Here is a 20,555-nt window from a genome sequence, read left to right on the forward strand (position 1 = left end):
CATTTATTTCATCTGAACGTGACACATACATTAACATCCAATAAAGAGTCAATGTAAATCAAGTACAGCTGCTGCTATTGGTTCTTTATTTAATCAAGTAATCAGTCGACTATTTTTTTTAGATTAACGATTGAACAACTTGTCCTGGAACAATCTGGACGAAGCCAAAACATTATCAACATAATAGAAAATATAGGTTTTGACATTATTGCATCTCATAGTTTATATGATACATCCTCATTCTTTTTTACATCAGCCCAAAGGGACAATTTAAACAATCTGGGGTGAGGGGGGAGAAATTTCAGGCTTGTCATTGGTTTTTAAAGGTATTCCAACCAATCAGGGTCCTGGATGTGGTTACAATCCCTTCCACTTCATTTGCATAAAGTCTACTAATGAATCTTTTGGCATTACTAGTTCTACTAGTAGACTAAAAACAAAGGTTTTGGGAACACTAGTGTGTGAGTACACTTTACCGGTACTTGTAGTAATACTAGTAGATTTAAAAAACGTTACTCGTAAAAAATTCAAAGCTTTACTATTAATTACCTCACAGTCTCAGAGGAAGACGTCACATTTACGGGTTTATGCTTTTCTCAGCACCACGCTACGTCAGGAGGTTCAAGTAGATCTCCTTAAGGCGTAACTAAACCCTTGCTTTCTGCTGACCTGCCACTAGGGGTGAATTCCCAAAAATGCTCCTGGACACGCCCAGTCAGGAAGCGCTAAATGCTTCAGTGACCGCTGACTGACCCTGGACCCTTTACTGCACATCTGTCGCACGATACATATGTGAATCAACCATGGATTTATGCAATATTTATGTGAAATACGATTTTAAAAGTGCTTGGATCGGGCCAACCATGGTATCAACGTAAAGGTCTGGTCGCCATAAGTCCGAATATGTGATTGTTTTTTGGATAGATATTGAAATCTCACTTTAAAATAATCAACTCTTCCCCACCCTTTCTATTTCCTACCTTCCCCCTCACTGAGGTGTAACATTGCCCTCTCTTTTATATCCTCCTTGGTAATAGTCAAAAACATGTATTTTTATTTTTGGCTGATGGCCGATCTTGAAAAAAGTCAAAATATCGGCCGGCCGATATATCAGTCGACCTCTAATTAACAGCACTACTTAATACCCAAATACAGAACATACACCAAATACAACAGACAGAAAAATGTGGGTTTGGTGTTTAATTATTCTAACATCAAGTCTCATCCTTCTGCTGCTTGACAGCTGCTGCTCATCCTTTAGAATAACTGTTGAATCCTGCTTGTTTTTCCAGAGGCAGAGGACGGTCTACAGACTGACGCTGGTCAAGGCCTGGAACGTGGAGGAGATGCAGTCCTACTCTGAACTCATTGCTTTGGGGCAGCCGGACTTCATCGAGGTTAAGGTAGGGTTTGAGAGCAGAGTGTTCTACCTGGACGATAGGGCACTATAATACAGGAGCTTGATCATGTAGAGCTTTGTGTGCTAACATGAGGATTTTAAATTATATTCTAGGTTTTACAGGAAGCCAATGAAGGGAAACAAATACCGGAGAAATATGTTCTCTCCTGTTAGTAGCATTCTGAATTAACTGGAGACTTTTTAGTCTCGTGCTTACTTTCCTGTTTAGCTTCATTTGCTCAGTGCTGATTGATGCGTCGTGCTCTGGATCACGGGTAGTTTGATTACAGTTGTCCTAAAGGCCTGTGGTGCATAAGCTGTTACTAGAGATGTGTTAATCCAGTTCACCATATTATCTTTAACAGTGGAGTTGGGATCAGATCCAAAAACCAGGTTTTGAAGCACTACCTATTGAGGTCAGCTCAGATAGACCAATAGTAGTGAAACTGTGTATGGTAAATAAAAGTTGGATGTTAGATGATGAATGTAATAGTTTTCTGTAAAACTCCTGCCACCTAAATAAAGCATTAGCATGTATTCTGAAGTAGATTGTTCTACAATCTTCTACCAACTCTTGCTCCATGTCTGCATACCAGTCGATTCACTGGTTTTCATGGTCATCGTTTACTATAATCAGCATGCTATGCTAACTGCCAGTCTGTCAGCTTTACTTTTACTGGTTGAAGTCCTCTTTGTCATTCCTGAACAAGCTCCATGTTGTGGTTTGGATACTTTCTGCATTTTATTATTATGTCAGATACTAAAATAAGGCGATGACATCTTTTTACTTAATATTATATTTACGACTAAATGCCAACAAGTTGTAATGTATTTTTTTCTAAATGCATTGTGGGAAATCGTGGCTATAAGTAGGGGCATGAAGAAGCCACTATGCATTTACGCATGTCTTTTACTCACTAGATGGCGCTGCCGACTAAAAAACACACAGATAAGTCGCCCTGGACTATAAGTCGCTCTCTCAATTTTAGATGAAATCTGTGCCCGGAAAATACTTAAGCTTTTTTAAATGCTAAACCGGTCCACTCTACACTCTTATTATACTTAAACACCACTACAAAATATTCAAAACTTTTAAGGTGTATTCTAAGTCTACTGTAGGACACATTAATATCTATTGTAATCTTTGTGAAACTGACAGAATTTGTGGCATTGATTCATTTCATTATCTGTGAAATAATAAGCTGAATAGAATAAAAGCTAGGCTGTAATACAGATACAAGCCTGTTAAAATAGTAATAACCTTTCATTATTCAGAGAAGCTCACTGTGTTGGTTTAAACATGAGGTCCTGGATGTTCTGCAGATGTAGGTGAAGTAGTTTGCACAAGTTATTATTCAGCCTTTATTGACACACGTTTGACGCACTAAGGCAGATCGATCTGGATTGGTTTAGTCCCAAAAGTAATGGCACAAAATGAATCCAAAAACATGCAAAATGGCAGAAAAATACATAAAATTATGACAAAAATACACAAGATTACTTGAACAACACTCAAAATGGCAACACAAACTCACTAAGTGACATAAAATATACAAAATAAAGATAAAATGCAAAAGAAATAAATCCAAAATCACAAAATGAAAGGAAAATACACAAATAGGCAACAGAAATACACAAAATAACTTGAAAAACGCACATAATGGCAACAAAAACGCACAAAGTGAAAATAAAAATGCACAAAATAAATTCAAAAATACACAAAATGACCAAAAAAAATCACAAATGCACTTCCACAAAAACACAAAAAACCACAATAAAAATAGACAGAATGATTTAAAAAAAACTTAGATTACAAAAAATGCACAATCACATAAAAGATAAACAAGGTAGACAACAAAGACAGGAAAACAGGAAAATAAAATAAAATACAATAAAATGAAATCTTGTATTAATGCTCAGATTGGTCATTATTCTAAATAATGCTGACACGTACTGAAGCTGCTACAGTTTCCCTTGAATTTAAAAATGATAACAATTGATGATGATGCATAGAAACCAAACTGTTGACGTCCTGTTGATACATTCATGCTGCTTTAACTGTAAGAAAGGCCGCGTCAGCAAATGGTTCTCAGGCCTCCTGATAATAAGTGGATGGTGCCAGAGCTGTAATGAGAAGTCGGGGGGGGTCGAGGCTTTTGGGGGAAGCTGAATATAACTTCCTGAAAGATGCATGCGTTTGTGTGAGTGCAGATGAAGTGTTTTCTTCTTTGCTTTTAATGAAGTGTCAGACTTTTGCTCCCCTGGCAACAGTAGCGGCAATATTAAAAATAACAAGTTCAAACTCCTTCTTCATGGTCCGTGTGTTTGTGAATCAAAAGTTTGGTCCCTGCAGTCACTGAAGTGTGTGACACAATCAGAAAGTTAGAGTGTTTAATGCAAAGCCAACCCAACAAACCAACGCACTTTAAATGATCGCTGAAAACCTTTGTGTCAGAAATGTCTTTGGAGTCGTTTATATCGACTTTTATTTAGCGGGCGTCGCCATTTTGGAGATTTCAGCCAATCAGCTTTCATATATCATGTTGTCACATCTCATCTCTGATCCTTCATAGTTTATGGACTGTTTGTTAGCTTAACAAACAAAACACAACAAAGACGTTACAAGATAAACAATCTGACAGTGTTTTTGCAGAGCATTAAAAAACATTAAAAGTCATTAAATTAATAAGTGAACATTAAGGCCTTAAATGATATTAAAAATCATTCAATTTGATTTTCAGTGGTATTAAACATTTTCTGTAGCTTGCAATAAAATCATTTAATAATAATATATAATTATAAACTTAATGCCTTCTGTCTGAACAAGTATTAATAAATGGTAAATGGACTAAATGGACTAGATTTTATATAGTGCTTTATCCCCACCATGAAACAGTTCCAGTCCTGATATGCTTTACATATCAGCTCATTCACCCAATCACTCTCACATTCACACACCAGTGGGACAGGACTGCCATGCAAGGCGCTAGTCGACGACTGGGAGCAACTTAGGGTTCAGTGTCTTGCCCAAGGACACTTCAACACATAGTCAGGTACTGGGATCGAACCCCCAACCCTCTACCACCTGAGCCCCTGATTTTCCCTTTCAAAATGTACTCATTTCTGTTTCACTTTAAACTTTTCCATTTCCTTAGTATTTCATTATCTTTGCCTGTTTAAAATGACTTTACTGGCTATTAAAGGGTTAGGGGTTAGGCTAACCCTAACCCATAGGGATTAATTCAGTTAAACAGATTTAAATTAGCTGATATCCTGTGAGATTATGTTCGAATAATGACTACATTTAAGACACTCAACCACCCGTTTTATAGAAAAACTACCAAGAAAATGTGTGATATGATCCCAAAACGCATACTGTAAGTAAGGTTTTAGTCCGTGACAGAGATATTTGCGGCACAATTTGCATAAAATCCTGCACAGTCAGGATTACGTAGATGTGACATGCAGTATACGTCCGTGGTTGTTTTTTTTACTTGTGCTAGGCATTAAGTCATAAATGTGTGATGTCGTCCTAAAATATGAATATGAAGCATTTCAATGACATATTTGTCCCTGATTTGAAAAGCAAACGATTCAGATTGATTCATTCGTCTCAGAACGTGAATTTCGCATTTTCCGTCTGCTTTCCGCGATCATGGAATATTGGATTCCTTTCATATAGTATATCATACATGTCTTACATCGCTGTATGTTTAGAGCAAATCCACTTCATCCTAAAATTGCCAAAAATGCCTAATAGAGATCGAGTTGAATTTTGTTAGTAATTGTGTTTTTCTATATGTCCACTCAAATCCTTATGCTTTGATACATGTTTAACCACCTGTTTTACATAGAAAATATAGTGAAAATGTCATTTTACCAAAATATGTATGTGACATTGTCTTCAATGACTATTTAAGTACATTTCTGTCCATTTTCTGTGATCGTGTTAAATCAGAGGTCCTGTATTTGTCTTTCTCTATAGTTTCTCTTTTGTGCAGTTTTCGTATGGTTCTTTTGATTTTGTTGCAATGCAACAAGTTTCTTTGGACATGTTGACTCATGTGCTTTCAAAATAAAAGCCTTCCTCATACATTAATCACAAGGTGTGTGTGTGAAGCTCGTTCTCCTTTCTTTCAATTTTTGTCTGCTGTTCAGTTTCCCTTCTGCACTTAAGTTTTTTTGCCCTGAGCTGAAAATGTCAAAGCAATTTCTTTTGGCATTTGTGGAACATTTTCAAGCAGCTGTGTTGATGATTAATCCTCTTCTCTCTTCATTTTACCTCATTCTCTCTCATGCGATCGGCGACGTATCTACTGTTAATTACAATGTTTTAACGTGAGGTAAAGAATCAACTGGATGATTTTAAGTTCTTTAGTTTAAGACTGAGTTGGGTTAAAAAAAAAACACTCTAACCTGTCCACTGAGACTGGCTTTGCTATCAAAGAGTCCTCATGTGAATTCATTCAGAGTTTCGTGACATTTCAGCACATCAACAAGTAACAAGACAATCGGGAGCTCTGGAGTCGGCAAGAGTTGCTCATCAGCCTCGGCCTCACGCAGACACACGTGGACAATAAATAAAAATGTTAACGTGTTCACAGACTTGTTTCCTTTTGTATTAAAGCTCAGCCGTCCTTTATGGAGAAGAACAGAAGGCAGATCCATATCAGACGCGTTTGTGTGCGAATAATACGAAGGTCGATAAATGAAGCTCTTTGCTCTAAATGTCAGCTGAACGCAATCCCACTGCCGCACGGTCATCATTGTCAGCTGAGGATTGTAGCACAATGGTCATTGATCAGCTAGGTTTTACAAACAAATCCATTTACAAATGTACTTGAAATGAAAAAGTGACAGTAGCTTTGATCCAAATGCTTGTTTACAAGCTTCACCTCAAGATTCTGCACATTTTTCCACTTTCAAGACATTGTCAGAACTTATAAACTCTTTCCACCACGTTTCCCACCTCATTTCTCTTATGTTGACCCATTATTGTCACTTTTAACCTCTTTTCACCATATTTCATACTTATTTAACCACTTTCACAATTTGTCATGCCCATTATTTGCAAGTTTGAACTAATTGTTCCTACTTTTTAACTTACCCCAATTAGCCCAACCCCTCTCCCCCCATTTCTGCCACTTTTAAGCCAATATTGATACTTTGAACCCTTTCTACCACGTTGTCTGTCATTCTAATTTGCAACTTTTAACCAATTTCTGTGGTTTTTTTAAATCCCATTTCACCACCTTTTCCACCATTTTTGGTCACTTTTAACCCATTTTATTTCTGATTAAAACAAGGATTTACATCTTTAAGATGACTATATACTATGGCTTAAATATTAACAAACATCCTGGATAACACTGGATATTATGCAGATGAATAAATAAATGTTATCACAGATTCATAGATCAATAGACCATTATTTTGCTGACTTTATAGATGGACCATGTCTCCACATGACTGTTCTTCAATGTTCATGTCTGTGTTCAACCACCTTCAGCTACAGTGGGGGTCCCCGCACTCTGAAATCTTTATTTTGGGTGCTGAAAAGGTTGAGAACCACCCATAAACCAACTGTTACTGTACATATTTACTTCTTTTTGAGAAACTTTAATTCTCTTCACGTCTTATTTTAAGTGTAGAAGACCTCACCCCTGTTCCCTAACTATCAATTATTTAAGCATTCCCTTCGACACCAGCGAAAGGTCACTATCAGGGTGACCTCTCCCTCACTCTCTTATCTCTCTCCTGGTCTCTTTTGTCCCATAATTATCTGCCTCTTATCTCTCCACCCTCCATTTTCTCCCTTTTTCTGGCCGTTATCTCCAACCCAACAGAAAGCCTCGTAGCTGCTGAGTTTCAGGCGTGTTATCAACCTCAGCATCACAAACTGCTGTTAGTCAATCCCAGGATGGTGTGTTGAGGCTACGATGGAGGGAGTTATTGGCTTCGATTGAAAATCCCTATTGGCCGATGTTGGAACCAAACCAGGCCGTGCTATTGAGGCCAGTTCCTCTCGTACCAGCCCACAAGATACAGACTTGTGTGACCCCAAAAACTCTGCCAAAGTGGCATTTTTGCTGTTTCCACAGATTGAAAGTTCTTGACAAAACAACATTTGGCAAATGTTGATGTTTTGGCTTTCACGGAATTACTCGTATACTGCCTGGACGGCCTTTCTGTGAGATCCTTGATATTCCCCCATCAAACGTCTCATCTCAGCAACTCGTTTTTTTTTTGCTTGTAAAATTTTACCACCTGCTTTTCCATCCGGTGTCCCATTCATCCGCTCTGAGCAGCAATAATACCCCCTAGCTTCCATCGATGTGCCCTAAAATGAAATGGAGCCGTTAGTGTTGATGAGAAGCTCCAGACATGACAGTAAATGTGCAGAGATGAACGAGGAAGTCCAGACTTTGACGATAAACACATGGACGGGTGAAGTTTTGTGGTTTTTCATCCTCGTCTTGTAGCTTCCTGTTGATACAGGCCATTCACTCGCTTCATGTACCACAAAAACCTTTTCATGGCTCCCTCTTCTGCGTGATTTATCTTTAGTTGCTCTTTATTCAGCGGGCTTCCATGCTTGACCGATAGCTTGAAGAACCCCCCATCCTTTTCCGAGCCTCCAGACTAAAGCGCTTCACTTTATATTTTCCTCCTCCATGCAGGGAATTCACAATCAGCCGCTTGGGGACTTGTGGGGTTACATTTCTAAAGAGAGAGCCAGAGATCCCCTGCAGCTGCTGAGTGGATGCTATGGAATAGAAGTCAATTTTGTTCTGAAAATAGACGGATCAAATTCAGGAGTGAAAGGGGATCAGCTGTAATGCTTCCCATTGTGCCACAGAGGAAAGAAGGAGGGCTAGCGTTCCCCTTGTCCACTCAATCTGCTGCTTCAGACCTGTAGAGTTGTTTTGGTTCAGGAATGGAGCCTCAGCTGCTGCTGATATACATTGATAAGCTGAAATATTAAAGTTATTAACACATGGTTTGATCTGAAGATGATGGCCAATACAGCGAGCTACAGTTTTCTGGAGTGTTCAAGCATTCAAACATTTTCTGTCGTGTCTTTAATAACAAATATTTCAAATTGACATAAGCCAAAATTTTTTTTTTAATCAGATAAAGATGTGTGTAGGCCTCACAAGCTGCGTTTCCATTACCCTTGGAAACGCAGAAATCTAAATAGTACAATAAAAACTCACTTTCATGAGTCGGTTTTTCAGACGGTTTGATATTGGAATATGTTGCAAAAGCTCAATGGAAACACTTTTTCCATAACTACACATCACATGACGTGACGTACCTGTCACGTGACCATTTCTCTCTGAGAAAACATTATTACTTAAAATTATAACTACCGCGAGAGACATGAAACAAGAAAGGATTACAATGCAGAGTGTTATAAGGAGGTTCTGAGCATCCACCTTCCTTAATTCCTTAATGTTGCCTTCAGTCTCAGTGTTGTTTTTGTAATTTTATAGAAGGAAACTAATGTTGAGGTGTAGCTAAAGCAAAAAAAAAAAAATGCTTCAAAGTCACTAATAGATTTTTTCTGAAAAAGACATTTTTCTCATCTTTTTGTCACAAACTGGCAATTTGTGTGAAACTTGCCTCTATTCAACTGCTGATTACAGAAGAACGAAATAAGCTAAAAACTAAATTATTTTTTCTGATGAAAGTAGAGAGTCTAATCTTTCAAATTGTCATAGTACAAAATATTCTGTGGGTCTTAAAATATCAGTGAAAATCATCTAAAACGCCTGGCAATTTAGGGTTGGCTGCTCTGAAAGTGGCTGGCAGTGAGTTAAAGATGAAGTAAAAACACTTCTATGCATCCGTCGATGGGACTCCACGTCCCACAATGCAATGCAAGAAACTGTTTCGTTTATGTGAATTAGAGAGTGTTCACACAATTTCAACCTCTAACATTATTGTTGAGCACCATTTGTTTTCAGTTCTTTCAGGTATTGTTCGACTAAAAATCAAATGTAGCTCTACTGACTGTCCATACTACTGCATGGAAATATTTTGTGTTCCTATACTAATGAAATATGGGGCACCGTTGTGTGCATCTAAAATCAAACTGCATGTATGATAGATGAGAAACAAATCTTTGATCTCACGTGTTCCCTCCATCAGAAAGCAGCTTCGTCTCTGCCTTTTTGACAAGCTCTACTTATATTCTCATCACGCGGTGCAGCCATGCAAAGCCGACATGATGTATAATGTAATTGAACACAACAGCGCATTACGAAGGGCGTAAAGCGTTCTCACACAGTGACTAAACTCACACACACATTAGAGCTTTGAAATATAGAAACGTGCTGCGCTTTGTGTGACGCTCTCACACAGCTTGGCTCTGATGTGACGCGGGTAGGCGTAACCAACGGACGTTTATGTAGAGCGACGCCGTACAGAGAACCGCCGTGGAGGGTTTCAATGCTCTCAGCGTTGTGTGGAGAGTAATCAGGCTTTCCTGTGTGATTTTTGAGTGTTTGAAGGAACATGATGTTAAATTGTAAATGGTAAATGGACTTGATTTATATAGAGCTTTATCTCCACACTGAAACAGTCCCAAAGCGCTTTACATATCAGCTCATTCACCCAATCACTCTCACATTCACACACCAGTGGGACAGGACTGCCATGCAAGGCGCTAGTCGACCACTGGGAGCAACTTAGGGTTCAGTGTCTTGCCCAAGGACACTTCGACACATAGTCAGGTACTGGGATCGAACCCCCAACCTCTCGATCAGAAGACGACCCTCTACCACGTGTTTCAGGCCTCGTGTGTATTTCATATTTATAGTTTGAAATAAAGAGCGTCAAAGACTGATCACTGATTACTCTCGACCAGCTACTGTTGTCCAAGGAGCTCTGAGAGTTCGTTCTGCTGATGGGGTTATTTTTTTTGCAGCCAAAGCTTTTTATTTCCCCTCTTTGACTAATTGAGAGTTATACTTTCATTGGTTAACATATGATGATCATATTTTCATTACCAAAACAGAGGACACACAGGCCGACCTTGTCATACTCAAAGTACTCAACGTTTTCTTGAACCTACCTTTTAACGGCAAAATACAATATAGTTAATAAATAACTATAAATATTTGTGATGTTAGAGAGACTGATTTTCCTGACACGTTGAATCCAGTCCTTAGCGTCTCCTGTTCCTCGCTCTGTCTCTGATCTGTGGTTCCCGTGTGTTTCCAGGGTGTGACGTACTGCGGGGAAAGCTCTGCCAGCACTCTGACCATGGCCAACGTTCCCTGGCACCAGGAGGTGGTGGCGTTTGTCCGTCAGCTGGCCGACATGTTGCCTCAGTACGAGATCGCCTGTGAGCACGAGCACTCCAACTGTTTGCTCATCGCACACACCAAGGTAAGAGTCTGAGTCTGTTCTAAATGTCACACTCTGTCCTATGCACTACACACTCAATGAGTACACACTGTCTAGTATATACTACTAGTATGATTAGGATGGTGAGCGTTCCCACTGAAGTATACTTCCAAGTTTCCCAAGATGCATTTGGAACCTACAGCGTTAAAACTGACACACTGAGGATAAATATCTCTGTTGATTTTCCACCTTTACTTTGAAAGTTCTGAAAACATTTGAAGTGAGAAAGTGACCAAGTAGAATATCAACATGTGCTCATTTGATCCATAAAAGACACATTTCATGCCGACATTTCAGAGATTTTCAGAGACCCTCCATTGTGCTACTGACTAAACTTCTGGTTAACTTCAAAATAAGAGCCCTATTTACAAAAAAGTTAAAATCTGATGGAAAACAAGAAGAGATGCTTTTATTTTGAAAAGTCCCCATATGGTAAACATCTGGGTATTTCTTGCATACTCAATCTTTTCATACTATCTAATGTGAATGCACTACATACTGATTTTGACTGATTTTACAACCAGGGTTGTGGTCAATTACATTTTTCAGTTACAATTACATTCTCAATTACTAAAGCTCAATTACAATTATCACAATTACGGAGCCTGAAATAAATAACCTAATAAAAGTTAACCTTCCTCTTGTCTTAGCTTTCTGTTAGCATCTCTAATGCTAATGGATCATAAATCAGCTGTAAAATACACTAAAAACAAGTATCTATCATCTAATTAGTTTCCTATCTATTGTTTACCTTGTTAGGCTTCCTAATCAATGAAAATATAGATTTTAATATTTTTGGTGTGTGCATCTGAGACTTTTTTGTGTTAGTATACCCCTAGATTTATAATTTTTTTTAAATATTATAATGTAGGACAGCTTGATATGAAAGATATGTGTAGAACTGTACATAGAACGGTAACATTGTTTCCCAGTTTTACGTTAAATTATAATTGACAATTTTTATATAATTTTAATGACAATTACAATTACACAGTCAGTTATCTAAACTCAATTACAATTTAATTACAATTACGACAATAACAGATTTTCAAAGTTAAAATTCTAATTATGCCATAATCGTAATTAGATATCAATTACGCAATTACAATTATAATTGACCCCAACCCTGTTTACAACACAGCTTGAGTCTCACACATCATCCCATCAGAAACACGGGGAACTGTTTGAACTCTCAAACTTATAATGCAGAATTCACCTATAGAAACAAAATTTCCCTTTCAAAAATTCTCCAATTCTGTTTCAGAGTTAATTTTACTCATTTCTGAAGTTTTCCCTTTTTTGTGTTTTTTTTTTTTGCCATTTCATTGTTTATTCTTTAAATGTCTGTCCTGACAGTTAACTATTGTTATTCATCTTATTAAGTTCTCTGCTGTATTTGCGCCAAATCCACGGACTAGGGATGTAACGATTAATCGTAAGGCAGTTAAAAATCGATTAATAGGTATCACGGTTCACATCGATGCTCTGAAAATTGAATCGCAGTACATTTTTTAAACAGCAGATCCTTCTCGTCTAAAAGTGTAGGTGGCGGGCGAAATCTGTTACTACTTTCTTTCTGGCCGCCTTCTACTCTTAAACATGTTCATAAATGACTCTTTACCCCTTTAGCACCGAAAGAATATCTGTAATATTACGTGAATATCTGTAAAAGTCACGGTTTTTTATTAGCTCTGTCTGCTAGCATAGCATCTCTTCTTCACTGCAAGGATATCTGCATGCCAACCGACCACTGGGTTACCAGCGCCCTCTGCTGGTCCAAACAAATATCTGACGTGAATACAGTGCAGACTGTTTTTTTTTTTTTTTAAAGCCCAATTGTTAAGGCACAAAATACATTTTCAGTTGCACTTTTAAAAGAAAAGGAACTATTATTCAGTTTTGCATTGTTTACTATAGAACCAGAATTTAAATTAATAGGCTTCTTCTTCATTTGTATTATTCCTTTATTTATTTCATTCAAGATTTATTTTTAGTTAAATTCTTTTGACAATGAAATATAAAAGGAAAATAGTACAGTACAGTAAAAAAATAAAGGAAAATTTGTCTACAATCCCATTTTGTAAAATAAATCGTGAGAGAATCGTATCGTGAACCCAGTATTGTGAATCGAATCGTATCGGGAGATGAGTGAATCGTTACATCCCTATCACACACTGAAATCACACAAAATTTTCTGCGAGATTTGACGTGTCTCCGTTTGCCATAGTTGCTACACATCAGAACATCTGTTTTACGCTGGAAAAAAGTGTTTACGTGTGTGATATTGTCCCCAAAAGATTTTGGTGAAGGTTTAATCCGCATCATATAGATGGAGGTAAATTCCATCATGTATTATGTCATATTTTGTGCGAGAATTTACCTGTTTAAAGTGAAAAATTGCAAATAGATTAAATGTAGGCCTGATTTTATTTAAGAATATTAATATTAATATTTATTTATCAAAATAATTTTTATTTTTTTATTTATTCAGTTCATTTCCGACATGGTTGCATTCACAGAAATTCATTTGACATTCAGAGCAAATTCACATCATTGTTTTTTTTTTTTTTTTTTTTTTTTTTTTTTTTTCATGCCGGAAAGGGCGACGGAAAAAAGCATTATGCTTATCTAGATCCGTCCCCTAATTTGAACACAGATAATTTTACATCCAACCTCGTTTCTTCCCTTTTTTTTTTTTTTTTTTTTTTTTTGTGATGTGTTCTTGTCTGGCTTAATGATAATTTCAGGAAGTTAATTCCGTGTTTTCCTTCCCTTTTCCGTGGCCACAGATGATCAAAGGCCTTACTTCCCTTTTACTTTCAAATGATGTGGTTTTTAATCCAAAATGCATCATCCAAACACACGTGTGGCAGTAGTTTTAATATTTCTTTATTTAAAACATGATTTATTGTCACTCATTATCATATATTAAATTAGCCATGTAGGTCATGTAGAAGCTTAAAAAGACGTTATTTGTTGTGAAAAGTGGCTGGAGCCTAATAGGTTAATACCAGTGACGTGCAGTCAGGGTAGGTAGAGCCTCACATGTCATTGTGGCCTTTAAAATGCTAACAATTATGGAGAAAGTTAATCTGTCCACTTGACTGCTCTATATATTTATTTTCTGTATGATTCATGGTCAAAATCGCTGTATTTACACATTTTCTGTTCAAATCGATTGAAAAGGGGAGGCAGGGAGCACACGCCTTTGCTTTTTCTTTTTATTTCACCAAAATACATGTTCGATTACTGGTTTACTGCACATTCTGATGTTCCACAGTCTGTCTAATATGTTCAATGAACGTGTGTGACACATATATGTTTCTGGTCGGCTGCATCGTCGTATGAATGCGCAGTGAAAAAGTACAGCGTGAGGTCAATGTCAACATTATGTGCTCTAGTTTGCACTTCCACATAAAAATGATATGCGATTAAATCAGTCCCTGTAGGATCTTCATGTACTTTTTCTTGATTTTATGACCATTTTTCATTAAACATCATTTTGCTTAAAAATTATTTTAAAACAACTATAAAGCATAATGATGAAATGAACGAGTGATAACACACATTTTACAGAATCTCATTTTGTAAAATAAGTGGAAATAAACAGTATTTAGTGCCGTTTCTGGAATTTTTTATTTTTTTATTTTTTTGTTAGAATTTGTTTTTGGGCATGTTGGAACTCAATTTATATTTCACAAAATAAAAGTATAGAAATACAGTTGTTTAAGATTGTATGATGTTTTAATATCATTAAAAAGAATAATTTTTCTGAAATTTCAGGCAACACCATTTAAATTTCAGGTGACCCCACATGGGGTCCCAACCCCAAAGTTGAAAAACACTGATTTAGTGGCTCCTAAATATTTATTTATTTCTATAGTTTTTATCATTTTCCGTCACCTCACGCCTGGGATGGGACTAAGACTGACACTTTATTTGTTAATTTTCCACTTTATATCTCTCCCCTTACGTACGCCTAGGGGTACACGTACCCCCATTTGAGAAACACTGCCTTAAAGGGGGGATTTGACACGTGTGGTTTACTGGTTAAAAGCCTGGTGTGTTCTATATTGTATTAAATGTGTGTGTGAGTTCATTGTGACGTAAATAACCAGAAACCAGTGTTTGTGTTTATTTTGTTGCTAAAATGTCAAATGGAGCAAAGATGAAAGAACAGGAAATAAAAGTTTATACTAACGTCAGAATCGTGTGTGTGTGTGCGTGCGTGCATGTGTGTAAAGTGTAATGTTTCCTACAGCGACGTGTGAACAGGAAGTGGCTCCAGGGTTAGAAATCCTTCATGTTTTAATATTTCAGGACAGAACTGTTTATATTTCTCCAGCTCTGGATGCTCTCCTTCATTTCTCACAGATTTCTCTGCTTTTCACCTTTTTTTTTACCTTCCAGCGTCTCCGACACAAACCACCGCCCCTTTTTCTTCTTTTTGTTTTTGTCCATTTATAAAAGCTGCCAACAGTGAAACGTGCTACCAGGCTTTCTATCAGGTCATGATGGAATACCAATGAGCTGTGTGTGTGTGTGTGTGTGTGTGTGTGTGTGTGTGTGTGTGTGTGTGTGTGTGTGTGTGTGTGTGTGTGTGTGTGTGTGTGTGTGTGTGTGTGTGTGTGTGTGTGTGTGTCGTTCTGTGTGTTGGTGTGTATCAGCGTGTGTATCAGTGTGTGTGTGTGTGTTTTTGATGTTTGTGCGTCGGTTGGTGTGTGTGTGTTTTTGTCGCTGTGTTTGGGTGGGTGTGTCTGTGTGTCGATGTGTTTGTGTGTTTTTGTTGATTTTTGTGCGTCGGTCGGTGTGTTTGTGTCAGTGTGTGTTTGTGTCAGTGTGTGTTTGTGTGTCTGTCCGGCGTGTGTGTGGGTGTGTCTGTGTGTTGATTTTTGTGTGTCGGTGTTTGTGTCGGTGTGTATCAGTGTGTGTGTGTGTTTTTTTATTGTTGTGCGTCGGTTGGTGGGTGTTTTTGTCACTGTGTGTGTGTGTGTGTGTGTGTGTGTGTGTGTGTGTGTGTGTGTGTGTGTGTGTGTGTGTGTGTGTGTGTGTGTGTGTGTGTGTGTGTGTGTGTGTGTGTGTGTGTGTGTGTGTATTAAAGCACATGCTGTGCTGTATTGATAGATTTTTAGCTGATTTAGCAGATATTACATCCCTACCATCCCACACTGTTACTACAAAGCTGGAAGCATCACATTGTCCAAAAGGATTCGCTCTGAAATTCTGAAATTGTGGAGAATTGTTGTCATAATTGGAACAAATCCGTTTCGCTGCATCATGCCATAAATTCCCAACGTGCTCTGGTTTCATTTAACACTAAGTCGTCCTCTTATCGAGTCGTTGAGCATCGCTGAGTGTGTTTGACTTCACAGCAGTAAAAGCACTTCAGCAGAAATAAACAAAACAAACAAGTCCCTCTTTAATTCTCTGGAGACTTGTTTCAACTTCAAAGAGCTTTTAGAGTCTGAGCTGAAAACACGACACGTTACAGTTTCCATCCAAACGCATTAAAACGATACCAACAGAGTCAGAATCCCAGGGGAGCGTTTTAGAGCCACAGCGCTGTCGGACGTCAGCGGCTCACGGCTTCATCTCATGTAACGCTATCCTGCTCCGCGTTTGTTGGACTGAAGAGGAAACACTATGGGATCAAACTTTTAAGTCTGGAAATAAAATCAGGAATTAATCACGCACAACATTGTGTTGCCATTTAAACTTTTAAGGTGCGTTCACACCGAACGTGACTGTAGCGCTGCAGCAGCTTCCATCTGCCCTGATGTGTCGCTAGCACATAGCGGTGCTTTTTGGTCACTTCATCACTTGTGTGTCTGTGTGTGTGTGTGTGTGTGTGCGCGAGAGATCACTTATTTTCCTTCTTGCTCCACTTTTCCAGTTTAAATGATCAACTTACAGAGATATTAAAGGATGATGTCACTCAGAATGTGTTATGATCTGTAGTTACTGTGGTTTTCCAGAAGTTAACTGCTTTAATTTTGCCCCGATAAATTAATTGAGGAAGTTGTACAGCCTCCGCTGCAGCCGTCTGCACTGAAGTGGGAGGGGCTATAGCCTCCGCTCTACACACAGTGATGGACGAGGGATTTGTTGCTTTAAGTCGCTTAAAAAGTTCAGATTTCTCAACTTTGAGCGACAGAGTCGAGCACGACCTCGTCGCTCAAATTACACGTCACGTCGCTTTAGGGGAGATAACTTGAGGTTGCGTCATTTACATTGATTTTAATGTAATGTCACTTCACTCGAACTCGATTCGCCAAGAATGATTTTCCAACATTGACACACCTGCAGTCCAATAACAGGCATTCACACTGACGCCCCACGTACACAGAGAGAACATTGAAGATAGAGCTGCCTGTGATTACATCAAACCAGTTGGTTCAAGTGGTTTGATGCCTCATGAGGCTTCGTCTCACCATCACAACTAAAACTAAACACAAAATCAAAGCTAACCTCACTAATCAAGGTACAACGAAAAGAAACACAGTTCTCAAAATCAATCTTCAGGCTTTGGCGACTGGGAATAATGGAATGTTGCCGCTGTCAGAAGCTCCTCCCCATCAACTACAGGCTGCTTTATAAAGTTGAGAAGGACCAGAGCTTAATCTGTGCCGGATCCTGAGCAGCAACATCCAGCACCTCCAAGATTTTGACCTGATTGGATCCAGCGCCTCATTTAACAATAAAATAGTTCCAACACCTTTTTTGCTTTTAGGTGTTTTGATTACATTTTGAAATATTATATTTGAACCGCTGTGTCTTTTATTGAGTTGAAATCACTGGAAATTTCATTATGAACACAAAACTGAATGTAGACAGTTCGATTGGGAAGAGAGGGGGAAAGTCAAGCCACGCCCCCGCGCTACGTCTAAAAGGTGATTTTATGCAAAAAATGTTTATCTGTCAGCTTGGAAGACGTTAGAAAATAGCTACAACAAGCTGAGATGAACTACGGCACGTACCACGTTCCTGCTAATTCAGTTAAATGACTCCGTTCCACCGAGTAAAACAAATCAAATTGTGGGACGTAAAATCGTAATCTACGGTGAATTGTTTTGGAAACGATATATCACACAACAGTGTTCCGATAAACTTAGAAATTACTGGAAAAGGGGGTGGGGCCCCAAGCCCCCGTCCCCCACTTTCAAAAAGGTCTCCAAAGGGCTCTTGCCATTCGCTCATAGAATATTCATGTCAAATTACAGCACGATTCAACGAGCATTAACGGAGGAGGAGTCATTAGAAAAATGAACTACTTAAGTAACCAAAGGTGTTTTTTCATTCATTGCAGTTCCTTAAAATACAATTTATTCTATAATTTAGATGGTTCAGTAAAAATGCTTGTATCATTTGTAAGTTATATTTGGTTAAGTATATAACATATCCCCCCACCCCCTCCCCTCCTAAACTCCCTCTACAGCTTATGTAAGTATGAAACATAAATAAGTATAAGCCTACAGTTAACGTCTCAGATAAATCACTTTTCTGACCCACTTGATCTTTTTTTTTAATGGAAAATCCACGAGTTACGATTCATCGACCGACCATTTATGTTAGAATGTGGGTGTGACATGAAGTAAATTCAGCTGCACACGAATGGACCATGATTTCTCATTATTTTGGTTGTTCTAAATAATCAGGAAAAGTTTTAACCATGTTGATGTAAACTTCTTTTGTTTGGAGGATAAAAACAATTGTGACCCCAAAAAATGATCTATAGCAGCAGGGGGCGACAGTTCCAACTCTTACTCTCCTTTGCTCTCTCTTAAACAGTGTGCTGACATGCTCTGGTTGCTGAAGTTAGCGAGTAAATCACAGACTTTTGGGTGGGAGTCCCCAACAAACCCCAGAAATCCTGGAAGTTAGCGCGATAAGAGGAAATCTAGCTTCATAGTACAGGCCCTTGGAATGAAATTCCTTTTCTTCTGTCTTTGAATTGTTTGATTGAGTTCCTTTTTCTTACATTTACGTCCACTTACAATTATGCCGTGCGATGGACTGGTGCCCGGTCCACGGTGTACCAGCTTATTTTGTGTTAACTTACTCTTTCAATGGGTCACTGCGTTTGCTATTTCTCAGAACAGCACTAAAAGCTCAGTTAGATGGATTATTGAGTGTGTTTTAAACAAGCCACTCTACAGAATTCACTCGCACGTGCTGTCCCTTAGAGGAAAAAAGCCACAAGTGGTACATATTGATCAGCTGTTTGTTATAATAAATGTGCCTCTGTGCCATTTTTCATCAGCAAATTTAACCTAACATTGTTTTTCTGGTAAGACTTTATTGAGTTAAAAATATGGATATCTATGTATATCGTATATCAACATTTTAAGAAAACACATTGAGATATGAGTTTTGGTCCATGTCGCCCAGCGACCCTAAAAAGGAACAGGCAGGTCAGAAAATGGATGGATGAACATCCACTTCCTGTCTCCGACTCACCTCCTTCCTGTTCCTTCCCTTCAGTTTAAGGTGGATGGCGAGTGGAGGACGTGGATCGACTACGAGCGTTTCCAGGAGCTGGTTGAAGCCCACGAGGCCAGTGGAGGCACACGGAGCTTCTCTGCTCTGGACTACATGTCCCAGACGCCTCACTGGGCTCTGTTCGGAGCGCAGGAGCAGGGCTTCGACCCGGCCGACACCAGGTTTCAACGACGCAACAAAACCAAAGACGTGTCGGGGTGCTGATGGAGGAGATTTCAGGTTCTCGTCTCGACGTCTTTAATTCTTCACTTTTTATTGGTTTGATCTCACGGTTTCTCTGGGAGCGCTTCCTGTTTCCCACATTCCCAGTCTGTAAATGTGATTGATTGGGTTTTCTCGTCCGTGATGTTTCGCTGCTTTGGTCAGATTAACGACGTTAAATCCTAAAAACATCGCCTTGTTAAGTTGTCTGTGACGTTCCAGACGTTTCCCGTCAGCGTAGCTTCAACACAGGTGAACGAGCCATTAACATTAATGTCAACAGCTCTGATCTTTATCATCATCATCATCATTAGGCAGCGTTTAAACACTTGAACTTCTCCACCCACTCCTCCATGGGTTATTGGACACGTGGAGATTAAAGGTTGGTGTTGGTTTCATATTAACTCATTAGATCAGTAGAAAGGAAGCGGAAAGTGTGTTAAAGTCATTGTTTTTTTTGCCGTTGAAAGATTCAAGCCACAGTCGTTGTGATGCTGTCGGTTTCTAAAGCTCTGTTATTTAGTTATTGGTTTTTATCCTTGTTTTTCTACGAAAAAACGTCCAAATGTAAATGAGTTTCTTTTCTGCTGAACGCCGACGGTTATCGGTGGAATAACGGTTCGTTGTAGCTTTTGCCGTTTCTTTTGGTTTTGAATCAAAAATGTGAGATTGTTGTTGGATTGTGAACTCATTTTAAAATAAAGGAAGATTTTGTTGATGCTTGACGTGAGTTATTGATGGTGTTAAATGTGATTTAGTCACAGGTTTTTGGTGGATTCACCATATCGCTCACCAGCGAACAAATTTTGGCCGAAAATGGCCCAAAAGTGCCAGTTTAAACATATTATTTTTGTATTTTATTTTATATTGTGTATTGGGGGAAAGACAGTTATTAATTCTTCTTTGAAGAATTATTATTATCTCATATAAATGCTCTAATTGTTAGCATGAGAGCTAAATTCCAAAAACACAATAAACAAAAATGCTTAGAATGATAAGAAAAACCCACAAACCCTTCCTTTCCTTTCCTATATGAGTTTGC

The 20,555-nt window shown here is 38.4% G+C and overlaps 1 protein-coding gene across 1 annotated transcript in view; it reads left to right on the forward strand.

Annotated features, from left to right (window-relative positions):
* tyw1 (tRNA-yW synthesizing protein 1 homolog (S. cerevisiae)) overlaps positions 1-20,231 on the forward strand; it is a 47,620-nt gene extending 27,389 nt beyond the window's left edge. Inside the window, 3 exon segments of the mRNA XM_028465562.1 lie at positions 1,293-1,403; positions 10,628-10,795; positions 19,295-20,231. Coding sequence (XP_028321363.1) covers positions 1,293-1,403; positions 10,628-10,795; positions 19,295-19,516 — 501 coding nt within the window. The 3' untranslated portion in view covers positions 19,517-20,231.
* The last annotated feature ends 324 nt before the right edge of the window (positions 20,232-20,555 follow it).

This window comes from Gouania willdenowi, chromosome 13 (assembly GCF_900634775.1).
Source record: "Gouania willdenowi chromosome 13, fGouWil2.1, whole genome shotgun sequence".
Classification (NCBI taxonomy): domain Eukaryota; kingdom Metazoa; phylum Chordata; class Actinopteri; order Blenniiformes; family Gobiesocidae; genus Gouania; species Gouania willdenowi.